The 11,772-nt window shown below is 42.1% G+C and overlaps 1 protein-coding gene across 4 annotated transcripts in view; it reads left to right on the top strand.

The window, feature by feature from the left end:
* The first annotated feature begins 563 nt into the window (after positions 1-563).
* LGI1 (leucine rich glioma inactivated 1) overlaps positions 564-11,772 on the top strand; it is a 33,272-nt gene continuing 22,063 nt past the window's right edge. The window contains exons 1-2 of one of the 4 annotated variants that reach the window (XM_040991886.1): positions 564-1,045; positions 1,478-1,549. In XM_040991886.1, coding sequence (XP_040847820.1) covers positions 831-1,045; positions 1,478-1,549 — 287 coding nt within the window. In that variant the 5' untranslated portion in view covers positions 564-830. The remainder of the gene's footprint in view (positions 1,046-1,477; positions 1,550-11,772) is intronic. The other 3 variants (XM_040991890.1, XM_040991888.1, XM_040991887.1) reach the window with 3 other exon arrangements.

Below are 11,772 nucleotides of genomic sequence, written 5' to 3'. Positions count from 1 at the left end.
CAAAGAGGAGAGCATGAGGAGGGGGCCAGCACCCGGAGGGGCTCTGCATCTCTACTTTCCTCCCTCCCCATGCAAGGAAGGGATGGATTACATGTAGGGGAGGGAGAGGATTATGACAATCAATAATTCGTGTCAGCTGATAAGTGTCAGGAGTGTATTCACTCACAGGCAGCCCCCGACAGTCACATTCTCCATGTGTTTCTATTTTATTTTTTCAACAATGGCATCAGCCAGGTGGACTCAACAAGCAATCCCGAGGTTTCAGCCAAATGCTTCGGAGAGTTTCGTTGAACTTCATTTTTTGCAGTCGGGGCTGGCTCTGATGCTAGTTTTCCTTCCTAGGTTGTTTGCTACTCGGAAAGCAAATTCCCAGAGGTTTCTGCGATTGCCGACATCCAATGCAAGAAGACTGCTCCCACCCACCCACCCACCCACTCACTAATAAGACATAATGCCGTCCTATTTTTGGTAACAATGAAAGGGCCTCCCGGTGCAAGCAGCGAGCTGTTTATCTTCTGTTACATCACTTTGCCTTCGAAGGCTGGTCTGGGCTCAGTGTTTTCGTGGTGATGCAAGCCGGCTCACTCTCACTTCAGCCGTTGGATCCCTCCCATCCCACAGCACCTCACAGGTCTCTTCCCCCCGAGCAGTGCATTGCTGGAGCGAGGAGCAGCTCACGAATCAGCTCCAGGTCCCCGTTTTGAAAAAAGCAGAGAGACCCAGAGGCAGCGCAAAAGGGTGGACTCCTATGTGACCTGGTCGTAGAGCAAGACAATCACCCTCCGAATTCCAGAAGCCCTGTTCATGTTTTGGGAGCTTTTTTCGGCTGCATGGAATCAGAAAGAAGCCAGAGGATGGGAAATGCCTGCATCCCCCTGAAAAGAATTGCTTATTTCCTCTGTCTCTTATCTGCGCTTTTGCTGACTGAGGGGAAGAAGCCAGCGAAGCCAAAATGCCCTGCCGTGTGCACTTGTACCAAAGATAATGCCTTATGTGAGAATGCCAGATCCATTCCACGCACCGTTCCTCCTGATGTTATCTCATTGTAAGGCCCGTAAGCATTTTGATATCTAATTTACGATTGAAAGATTCCAGCTGGTGTATTTGGGGCTTTGTATGGCTTGGTGGAAGGGCATGGAGAGAGAGAGAGGGAGAGAGAGATTCCTCCTGCACGCTTGGCCATTTGGCAGAGCTAACATTCTGCTGCATTTAGAATTTTTTTTTTTTAATTTATTACCTGCTGCTGAACACGCTTCAGAGACTGCCCCTCCCCCCAAACCCCTGAACATTATCACAGGAAACCTGTGGCAGATTCGTCTCTCCCCTTCCTCGGGGAGGGAGCAGTATCTTACTTCAGAAAATAGTGCCAACATAGTGACTGTTATGCTAAACCGGATTAACATAAGGTTTGTTCTCTCTGTGTGTGTGTCTCTTTGTGTGTGTCTGTCTGTTTTGTTTCTTTTTTGTTTTCTTTCAGATCCTTTGTGAGATCTGGTTTTACTGAAATCTCAGAAGGGAGTTTTTTATTCACACCATCGCTGCAGCTCTTGTGAGAAACATTTATATCATGACTATTTTTAATATGGCATGTATTCGGATAAGCCCTCTAGGAAAGCGATCTCAATATTCCTTTCTGTCAAATGTGATTCTGTTGCTAAAAGGAAGGAGGGTGGCAGGGAAGTGAGAGGGAGATGGGTTTCTTTGCGACTCCACACCAACGGTGCAGGTTGATTCTTGCAATGGTAAATTGTCTAACCTGTTATGCTGTCTGCGTGAAGGGCTATTTGTGAAGTTGTTGAAATATTGCAACCAGGATCCCAACGCCACTCAACTCTTTTACTTTCATTTTTAACTTGGGAACTTTGGTTATTTCACCCTGGAGTTTCAGAACTAGTCAATACAGAGCTCGGCATAACAGATGCACTCAAGATGTTGTCTCCGGGGACTGGAGGCAGGTCGTTACTCTGTATGATTTACCATGAGGTGGGGGAGCAATGTGATTCTTTCTAGGTAATTCTTTAAAACACTCATTCTCAAGGGATGCTTTTCTGATCTCAACTAATTTATAACTAGTCTCTATGATCAGGATGTAAAGAAAATATTAACATAGAAAGGCACCAGGCATTACTCTTTGCTCTCTGTTTAAAGCTGACCACAGAAGAGTCACATATTCCACATTCGCCTGAAAATGTTCTGAAAGATAATATTTGATGAAGAAATGAGATCTCGTCACAGGTGTAATGGAACAGGGCTCTTGTTCTCGGATGTGTAGGGTTTGGCAGCTGGGGCTCCAGTTCTCAGAGCGGTATCACGTGGGGCTGACAGAGCTCTACGGGTCCAGGTCTCTGACAGACTGCAGGGCTGCTGTGCTTGGAGGGTGCCAGGGACCGCCAGGCAACTGGGCTCCACCTAACTGTAATGTAGGACCCTTGATTATGCTTGTTTGGTTTTCTGTTTGTTTCTTGCCTTCTGACCATTTTGACTGTTTGGGGTTACGGATGCATAGTCGAACAGCATGGGACAGAAACTGGAGAGGTTGTTGTTTAAATCTTATCCCACTGACCACACACGAAAACCTACATAGTCTTGTGCAAATTACTAATCTGACTGAGCCTCAGTCTACTTATCTGTAAAGTGGGACTGACCAAACATGCCTTTTCTCCAAATTTCTTGGAGATAAATCCGGTGTAGGTAGATGCAACATGGTGTCCAGTATGGCAAATGCTGTAACATTTTATAAGTGGCAGGATTTTAAATGTTTACCAATAGTTATAAAGCTCAATTACTCAATCTGTTGCTTTGCCTACATGAAATCCCAGAATAGGTTTGACTGTTTCCCTGAATTCACAAACTTGATCAGGTGTTTTGACATTATATAACCATGTTGGCTCATGTCCTTCCACTAGCTAACACCTTCAAGTGATGACCAGGTCCTGCATCGTTCCTATGGAGGATATCTGTTTGACTGATTGGCCACTGGGGTGATTAGGAGATGTGTTAGCACATCAAACAAATCCCCAAAAGAAAACTCATCCACACGGAAAAGGGCAAAGTTTTAGGCTGGGATCTTTCCACAGGGTAAGGATCTGCTGATTCTGAGAATGTGGCAAAAAGTGCTTATGCTCTTCATTTGTTAAATAATAAATGGCTCGTTTAAAAGGCATTACTTTGATGTGCTGAGACACCCTACTCCCCTAGGACAGTGAAACAGAACAGTCCTTCAGATTTGAGAAGCCACAGTCACACAACAACTCAGACACTAGATGGACATTGACTGGGACACAGAAAGTCTGGATGGATCAACCACAGGGGTTACCACATCCCCACTTTGTTTGTGTTTTGGGTGGGCCCAGCCACAGCAAGCACAGATGCAGATCAGTGTTATAGAAATAGTTCCCGGCTGCCGCAGGATAATGTGATTACACACATTTAGAATCCTGAGGGAAGCCAAGGGATTGGTTTTTAAATAGCCCACACTGAGTATGTGCTATGCCCATGTCCCATGCTCTGAGTTCCTATGGAACATTCCAACCCGTCTAAAAGCAGCTCAAGTTTCAGAAATAACCAAAGGGCAAGGAATTCTTGCCCTGTATGACCTGAGTTATAGTACTCACATTGGCTAACCTCTGTGCATACACATATATGCCAGACTCATCTGCAAAATGGTCAGGGCTCCAAGTTTGGAGACTCTAGGACACTGTTCCTGAGGCCTTTGCTCTCTGTCCTTCCTGCCCAATGCTCTCTGCTTCTTTCCGTGCTCTAACCTAATAAGCTCCTTTTCACTGAGGAGGAAGTAGATGAGAAGGCTCTGAATGTGAACTGTGTTGTCATCAGAGCAGGTGTGTGGAGGCATGGATTAGTTCAGAAAGAGTTTTGCTGTGGGAGGGGGTCGTCAGTGGCCTGGGAACACTGCATGGGCTGCCAAACTCCTACTGGGACTCCAACATGAATGGGCCTGCCTTCGGCCACCACCTGAGGCCTGGAGGACACCAGCCATGACTTGGTGTTTGCAAAAAAAAAAAAATTCCAGCAGCATTTGTAACCATGGATTTTTAAACTGACCCATCCTATCCCAAGAAGAGACCTTCCAGAGTCAGTTGTGCTTGATTGGTACATGAAGATAGTAGTTTCTTCCTCTGTTACTGACAGCAGATTGCCTGACTCTAATGATTCATCTGCGGTCCTGCCTGCTTTTTCAGGCCTTCTATAGAGGCAGGATGAGCGATACTTTGAGAAATCTCAGCCTGGGATACTGAAGAAAACAGATGCTGCCCAAGACCTAGGAGTTACCTGCTGTGTTTGGGAAAAGGTCCCAGCAGGCCATGGTTGGCAGGCTGTGTTGGCAAATAAGAAAAACCAAAGAGAGAAAATAAAATGATCTGGTGAGAGCTCACTGGATTAGTGGTACACAATGGGTTTTAAATCTCATTAAGGGTTTTAAACAACAAGAAGAAAACCTTTCTTAAGCAAGTTATTTGTGTTTTCTGAAGGACCAGTTTTGTGAAACACGACCAAGGAGAACAGTTATGTGTTCAAGTTTGCTTTAGTGGTAGGGAGCGGTACTTTTAGTGAATGCAATCTAGAGAGAGGCATTTTCACACATGACAGCCCTAATTCCTTCTCTGCTAAAGATGGAGACCCCTGCGACACAGGCTCATGGCATGAATGAGATTGAAATTTCAGAGGAGAATTTGTGACCTCATCACTATTGACTTACAACGTATTTTAATGAACTCAACCACTATGATTCCTAGAATTCCTTTTGCTGGGAGTGAATTCCAGAGCTTTTTTTTTTTTTTGGTATCATGCTGGAAAAGCAAAATCTAAACCCACAATTACATGTAAGAACTCAATATGACAAGAAATCAATTTATATTTACTCCAACGAGGGTTGGTCTTGTTTGAAACACAGAATTGAATTTTCCAGGAGAAAGCAGTATATTAAAAAAAAATCCACCATCAACACAGAAATACATAGTCCATACATAGTCCATAAGAAATGAAAAACTGTGGGAGCTGGCATGGCGCAGCCAATCACGTTACTACCTGTGACACCAGCATCCCACAGGAGCACCAGTTCAAGCCCCAGTTGTTTTGCTTCCAAACCAGCTTCCTGCTAATGTGCCTGGAAAGGCAACAGAGGATGGCTGAGGAACCTGGGTCCCTGCCATGCATGTGGGAGACCTGGATAGAGTTCCAGGCTCCTGGCTTTGGCCTGGCCCAGTCCCAGGTGTTGTGGCCCTTTGGAGGAATACCCCAACAGATGAAAAATCTCCCTCTCTCTCTCTGTAAATCTGCCTTTCAAGTAAACAAATAACTTTTAAAGAAAGAAAACTAAAAATGAATAGCATGAATGAGAGAAATAGTATATCATCTTTACTAAAGCTTTAACATTTAGTCATTTAAAAAATACTACTTTTCAGGAAAAAATATCCAGAGTCTACACTATGTCACTGTCCTTTTCACTTTTTCCTATTCTTCCTTGCATTACGAGAAAAAAAAAATAACAATCTTCACAGACTATTCAAGCCAGGTATATTAGCTAGGAGGGCACTTAGAGGGTTTATTAACTGGTCATAGATAAGTAAGTTCTGATTTGTGTTCAGTTGATGTCCCCACAATGGGTAAAAAACTCTAAAAAGTGCATTTCCCTTGCTCTTTACAATTTTTCCAGTGATGCATAGGTCTGCTTTTTAACTTTTTAGTGAATTCATTCTTGTATCTATGCAACAAATGTTTTCTCTGAAAGTATATATTTCATCCTTTCAGTTATTCCATTTTTAGGGTCATTGCCCCCTCTCCCTTACTGTTTGCTTTCAACTGGACAAATCTGCCAGCATCCTTGTCTGCCCCTCCTCTACACCCAGCTCTGTGCTCGTCCCTGAGGCTCCCTTCTTCCTGAGGCTTCAGTATGCTGCTACTGCAGATGCTGCAGCCCCACTCGCCCCATTTCCAGTTCCCATTCTGCCTGTCTCTCTATTCCTGAAACACTGCACTCCCTGTGGCACACCTGGGCTTGGAACCTTTTAATGGTATCTCACAAACGGGAAGTTTCAACACCTGGATGGATATTAATAATAGCATTTGGTTCTTTCCTGCTTGCTTAGAGCTGTAACAAGCAAATAAGAATATCAAGGATGACATCAACTTTTCTCTCTTTTGTGTCCATATCTCATTCTCTCTCTGTCCCTCTCTGTCTCTCTCTCCTCTCTCTCTCTACACACACACCCCCTCCATCCAATGTGCCCTCCCAGATTCTGTAGACTTTACTGGTCTCTCCAGGATTGTGTGCTTTTTATAATGGTTGTTTGCACTGTTTGTGGTGGACAACATTGTCCATCATGGGGAATCAGAAAGAAGCCATGGTTCTGGGGCAGAACCTGCGAATTAAGCCCAGATGGTCTTCCCCATAGACAAGCATTTTGGCACTTCCCTCCATGCTTCCACTGATTTCAAACTCTTTTGTTCCTAGCTGTCATGGTCATGTTCACACTCTTGGGTTTGGCACTCTATGTAATTTCAAATACAACAGTGGTATAGACGTCTGGGAAGTGACCTGAGCCAAAGAAATGTGAAGAGAGATTTGCTGTTGAAGTTACAGCTTCAAGCTTCTCCAACAGAGATTTCTAGCATGATAGTGAGAAAACCTCTAAGCCCCTCCTGACCCTGACTGCTCTAAACTCCCCTGACATCCTGGCTTTCTGGTTGGCCTCCTAGGTTCTTAGATTGAAGGCAGACACTGCCCAGTCTCTCTTCTATGAAGTATAAAATTCTGTTTTGCCCAGTTTGATAGGACATCTAAAGAAAAATGTTAGTGAAGCATTAGCCAGGCAGAAAATGTTCATAAACAGAAAGATAATATCCATCTTGACATATTTGTATCTGCTTAGCTAAAACAGATGTCTCTGTGTTATCTAGTTGCAAGCAGTAATAAAACACATCATTTCAGCAAACACATGTTGGGGTTCTGCTGGTGGTAGACACAGTGCTGGGCTTTATGAGGCACATGAACACAAGCGACCTGTTGTACCTCTCCACCCCAATGTGACATCTCTGCACTGGTGATGGCTTATAAGAAGGTAAATTATGCTGTGTCTGTCTTTGAATGTATTTTGAGAAGCTTTCTCTTCATGTTCAAAATAGGACCGAGTTGGTCAGGGATGATGGTGATGCCTGCCAGTGTTGATCCCATGGCTAACATGAGCCTCACGGTGATTTGTGGAGCTTTCCCACATCAGCCAGGCTATAGTAGAGCTGACCCCAGGGGGGCTAGCATTGTAGCAAAGAGCAAAAAACACAAGGTTTGTGGTGAGACCAATGTGGGTTCAAATCTCTACTCTGTTGCTTCCTAATGTTTTAGGGCAAGTTCAATCAAGCTTTCCTATCTCTATGTGCAGAAAGGAGAAAAACCCGTAGTAACCATTACATGGGATTACAGGATGGATTAAAGGAAACAATGTATGAAAAATTCTTGGCACAGGTCCTGTCACTGGATAAACATTAGCTTTTATTATAGAAGCTGAAAAATTCACTTGAATTTCAACTACTACAACATCAGATTAGCATCTGATTGTATAGTCTTGGTTTACTTACAACCCTGGTCTTAAAATTTTGTGGTTCTGCAACAGGTCTGCATCTGAACCTGCTGAGAAAACTTTCCTTCAAAGACTTCTTCTGGGAAGCATGAACTATTTACCTTTCAAAAAAAAAAGTAATCTTCTCAGACACTCCTAATGAATAAAACAACTGGTACCACATTTTGTAAACATGTCAGATTTTGTTTAAAATCATTAGTACTGGTTAGTATTCAGATGAGTGGGTCTATGGTAGAATGAAAATAGAACTGAACTGGAGTTCAGGACACAGAAGTTAAAAATCTAGTTTGACTACCCAGGGGCCATGTAACCTTGGGTAGTTCATGAAATATCATTAGACCTCAGATATTGTATGCATAAAATACTAGAGATAGACTAAATTATAGTTTTCAAACTCAAATGCTAATAGGGATTAGGGTGAGGACATAAATGAAGGAAATAATTGAGTAACTTAGACACATCAATAGGGAGTGGTGGTGACTAGGGTAACCCGGAAAAGAAATGTGGCGACGTCCTCAGCTCAGTTGACTTTTGTTGATGACAAGGTGACACATGGCCAAGGAGCCAGCATCTTCCTAATTTTGAGAAGATGGCAGACTTTAAGTAGACCAATACTAGTTGACATTCCGAAATCTTCATATTCAATTACATCGAAGATCTCATCCCAGAACTCTATTGTGTTCTATTCTACAAATAGAGTTAATGTAATCTGATATAATACAGAAAATGGCCTTGTTAAAGAAATGGACAAGTTATTTTATCAATTCTAACAAGCAAGTAAGTTAAATTGCTAATTGAAATAAATTGAAATGAAATTTTAAAAATGAAATCAATTGAAAAGCCTCATTACATGCAATTGGCTATTTATTATTAACAATTATTAAAATTATTAAAATAATGAAATAATTTTCAATCTCCCAAAGAGGTCTAAAGAGACCTTACCAGGCCCTTCACATAGTAGCTAACGTTTCAGTATGCTTCCCTTAGAGCAAGGATTGTAAATTAAATGTTGGACTCACTTGGTGTTTGTATAAAATGGCAGGTGTTTGTATAAAATGTAATAATAAAAAAAAGGGAAGTGAATCTTTAAAAAAATATAAACAGGATAAAATGCGTAAGTGCAAATAACTCTGGACCTACCAAAAATGCCTTGTGGAAAGCCAAGGATTCTTCCCAACTGTGCTTCTATGGCTGAAGATTTTGGGGCCTTCCTTCAAGAATGATTCTTACTACCAGTTTACAACCTTGCAATAAAACCAGGCCAGGTTTTGTTCAAGTCATCCATCAGTTCCGTACTGTCTGTGGCTAAGGATTTTGTAGCTCCCATTTTTTTTAGTTCATCATCACAATAATCTTTTGAGAAAGTCATGGTTCTTTCCATGTTATACATGAAAAACAGTTCTAGAAGTTAGGCACCCTCCTTAATGGCACAACCCTGTTAAGTAGCAGAGATGGAGCTAAACCCTCATCCTCACTTTTAACCACTTCTGCTTATTCCTCTCTGAATGTGAATCACTGGGCTTGACTTTGCATCATTTTGTTCCCAAAATCAAATCCAAAATCAAACCTCTCAAAGGGTCAACCTTTGCCATTAAAGAGGATAGTCAGGAGGAATGTGTCCTGGTTCCTGGAGACAATAACTGAAAGTGAATTTCAAAAGTGCTTTGAAAGAGTGGCAGCATTGCTGGCAAGAACATTAAATTCCCCTAGGTTTCAACTCTCATTTGTATGTGTAAGTGCTGGTCTCCTTGCTTAAATAAGGAGAAATACAGACAAAGCCGGAGAACAGAAAGAGAAGAAAACTATCTTATTTATTTTAAAGTTACACCTTACTCTGAAATTTTGACAAATTGTGTCCCGTGCAGCAGTTGTCTTGAAAGAAAAAGAGTTCTGTGCTCAAATTCAGGAAAATGCAGGTATGCTTTGTCCTTGGTTGACTAGTCACAATGCACCTTGACACAGAAACATTTTCAGAATTACTTCAAGTTGTTTCACCTTTTCTTTTTCATCATCCCATAGAAGCCTGGTTCTATAGAACCCACCCTGAGTATGTGTGCATGTGCCATTCATTGTATCTTTTTGTTATTTATATCTCACTTTGCTCTAGAGAGGCTAGATGCAGAGCAGAGCAGGTGGAGAGAACACCACACTAATGGATACATTAAGCCAACTGTCTCCATGTAAGGAACAACTTGGGAAGATTTTGCCAGCGTGTATTCGTGTATTCGTTAGTGTAATGTTGGGGGTCAGGCTCTCCACCAGACTGTCCATGTGGTCTGGCAGCTTGGCACATACCTCTTTTTAGGGATGTCCCAGTATTGGCTCCTTCTTTTTGGAGGAAGTAAGATGACCACTTGCAGCCCAGTCAGCCTGAGAGAGAATCCTCAGAGTGCATACACTCTGCTTTTATTGGGAGCAAGTTTCTTCACAGCTGTTTTTTACATGGCTAAATCAGCATTTCCCTGAGTATGCTCCATGGGCAATGATTAAAGTATTCCGTAATCAATAAGCTTTGGAAACTACATGTGGAATTGCTTGTAAAGGATCTCCATTTACTTAACTTAGAAGAGATTCATGTGGAAAAGACTGACCCAGTTTTTCTAAATTTATCTCCACATTGTGGTTTCTTTTTTGGGTGTGTGTGTGAGCTTCCCTGAAGTTCTTGTGTTCTAGAGAATACACTCTGTGATATCCTGGGCAAGGCTGTTCTAGGTTTGCAGCAGATCCTGGGCAGAGTCGATAGAACTACAAAGAGGAGGCTGGTTTTGCTTAAGGCCATAAGTGAGTCCCACTGAAAACCAGGTCTATGCTTGGAACTCCAGCTCAAAATAACTTCTCTGTCTGTATGCTTTACATGAAGAATACAAGACTTATGTTATTGTGCTCATATGAAAATGAAAGTGAGATACTGAGCTGGCTGCTATGGATGAAATCTGGCAGGAATAGGAAATCAGACAGCATTTAAATCCCTTCTCTTTGGTTTGCAGGACCAGGAGATAAGTGATGATTTTATAGAACCAACAAGAGGGTGGAGTGTTCACTATTTGTGCCAATTTTTAAAATGGAAAACTTTGTCCTGGAGCAAGAGTAATGCATCTCAAAATGATGGACTGGGGTCTCAGCTCAGATCTTCACCAGTACGCGTGCCGAGGGCTTCCCAGCAAATGTTAAATATACATCTGATCCTAGCTCCGCCACCGACAAAAGACATGACCTTGATCAAGTCACTTACCCTCTGCCAGCCTCAGTTTCCTCAATGGTAAAGAGGGGAGTTTGACTACATACCTCTCGGGAGTATCCTCCCACCCTTGAATTTATGTGGAGCCAAACTGAGGCTCTTCTCAATCAACGCCGATTGCAGAGGTGGTAGTCTACTTAAGGATCTGCTGAATTACACTGAAAATGTTTTTCAAGGATGAGAGTCAAAAATAACTGTCAAGTGTACTTGTGTGATACTTCCCACTTTAATGTCTTCCTGTCTTAGGAGCATATTTTAAAATATTCAAATGTGAATTATTCACATGGTACATGCACTTAGAATGTGTGCATTTAACTACCATGAATCATCAGCCTATTATTAATTATCACTTAACCAGCTCTGTTCTTTTGGATATTGAATATTAGGAACAACTAGAAGAACTGAATCACTTAAGCAAAGTCAGCTCTATGCAAGCTGGCAAGCCCTTTGAGCTGTGCCACCTTATCTTGCAACAGATGTAGCCTGTGTGTCTCGCATTCTCAAAGAGTTCATGGAACTATGAGAAGTACTAAGCATGAAGTTCAGAAGTTTTTCACCAAACTAAACTTATCTTTAAATTTCACGTTCTATGACTTTTTTGAGGTGCCTCCCACATGCTTATCCATTTACACACAAAGCCTTATATATTTGGAAGTATGCGCACTATATATGGCTGCCTGTTATCCTGAGCAATGGCCATCCAAGTCATCATGGATTGGTGACACCCTTTCTGGGTCTAAGTTTCCCTAAACAGTAAAACTGAGCTCCTTTGCTGGGTCAGAGTCCTTCAAGCTCTGACATTCTCTGTCTGTGCTCTTTGCTTAGATATTTCTTGGTTGAAGCACTGGAGACATGGCTCCTATACATTATGTCACATAATTCTTAGAATCATCCAAGAAGTCTTTTTGTTATTCTGAGTTTCAACAGCTGATGAAACAG

Source organism: Ochotona curzoniae, unplaced genomic scaffold (genome assembly GCF_017591425.1).
Source record: "Ochotona curzoniae isolate NIBS_2020 unplaced genomic scaffold, NIBS_Ocur_1.0 contig_66, whole genome shotgun sequence".
Lineage (NCBI taxonomy): Eukaryota > Metazoa > Chordata > Mammalia > Lagomorpha > Ochotonidae > Ochotona > Ochotona curzoniae.
Note: the sequence above shows the minus strand (reverse complement) of the source record. Positions and strands in the feature narration are given on the sequence as shown.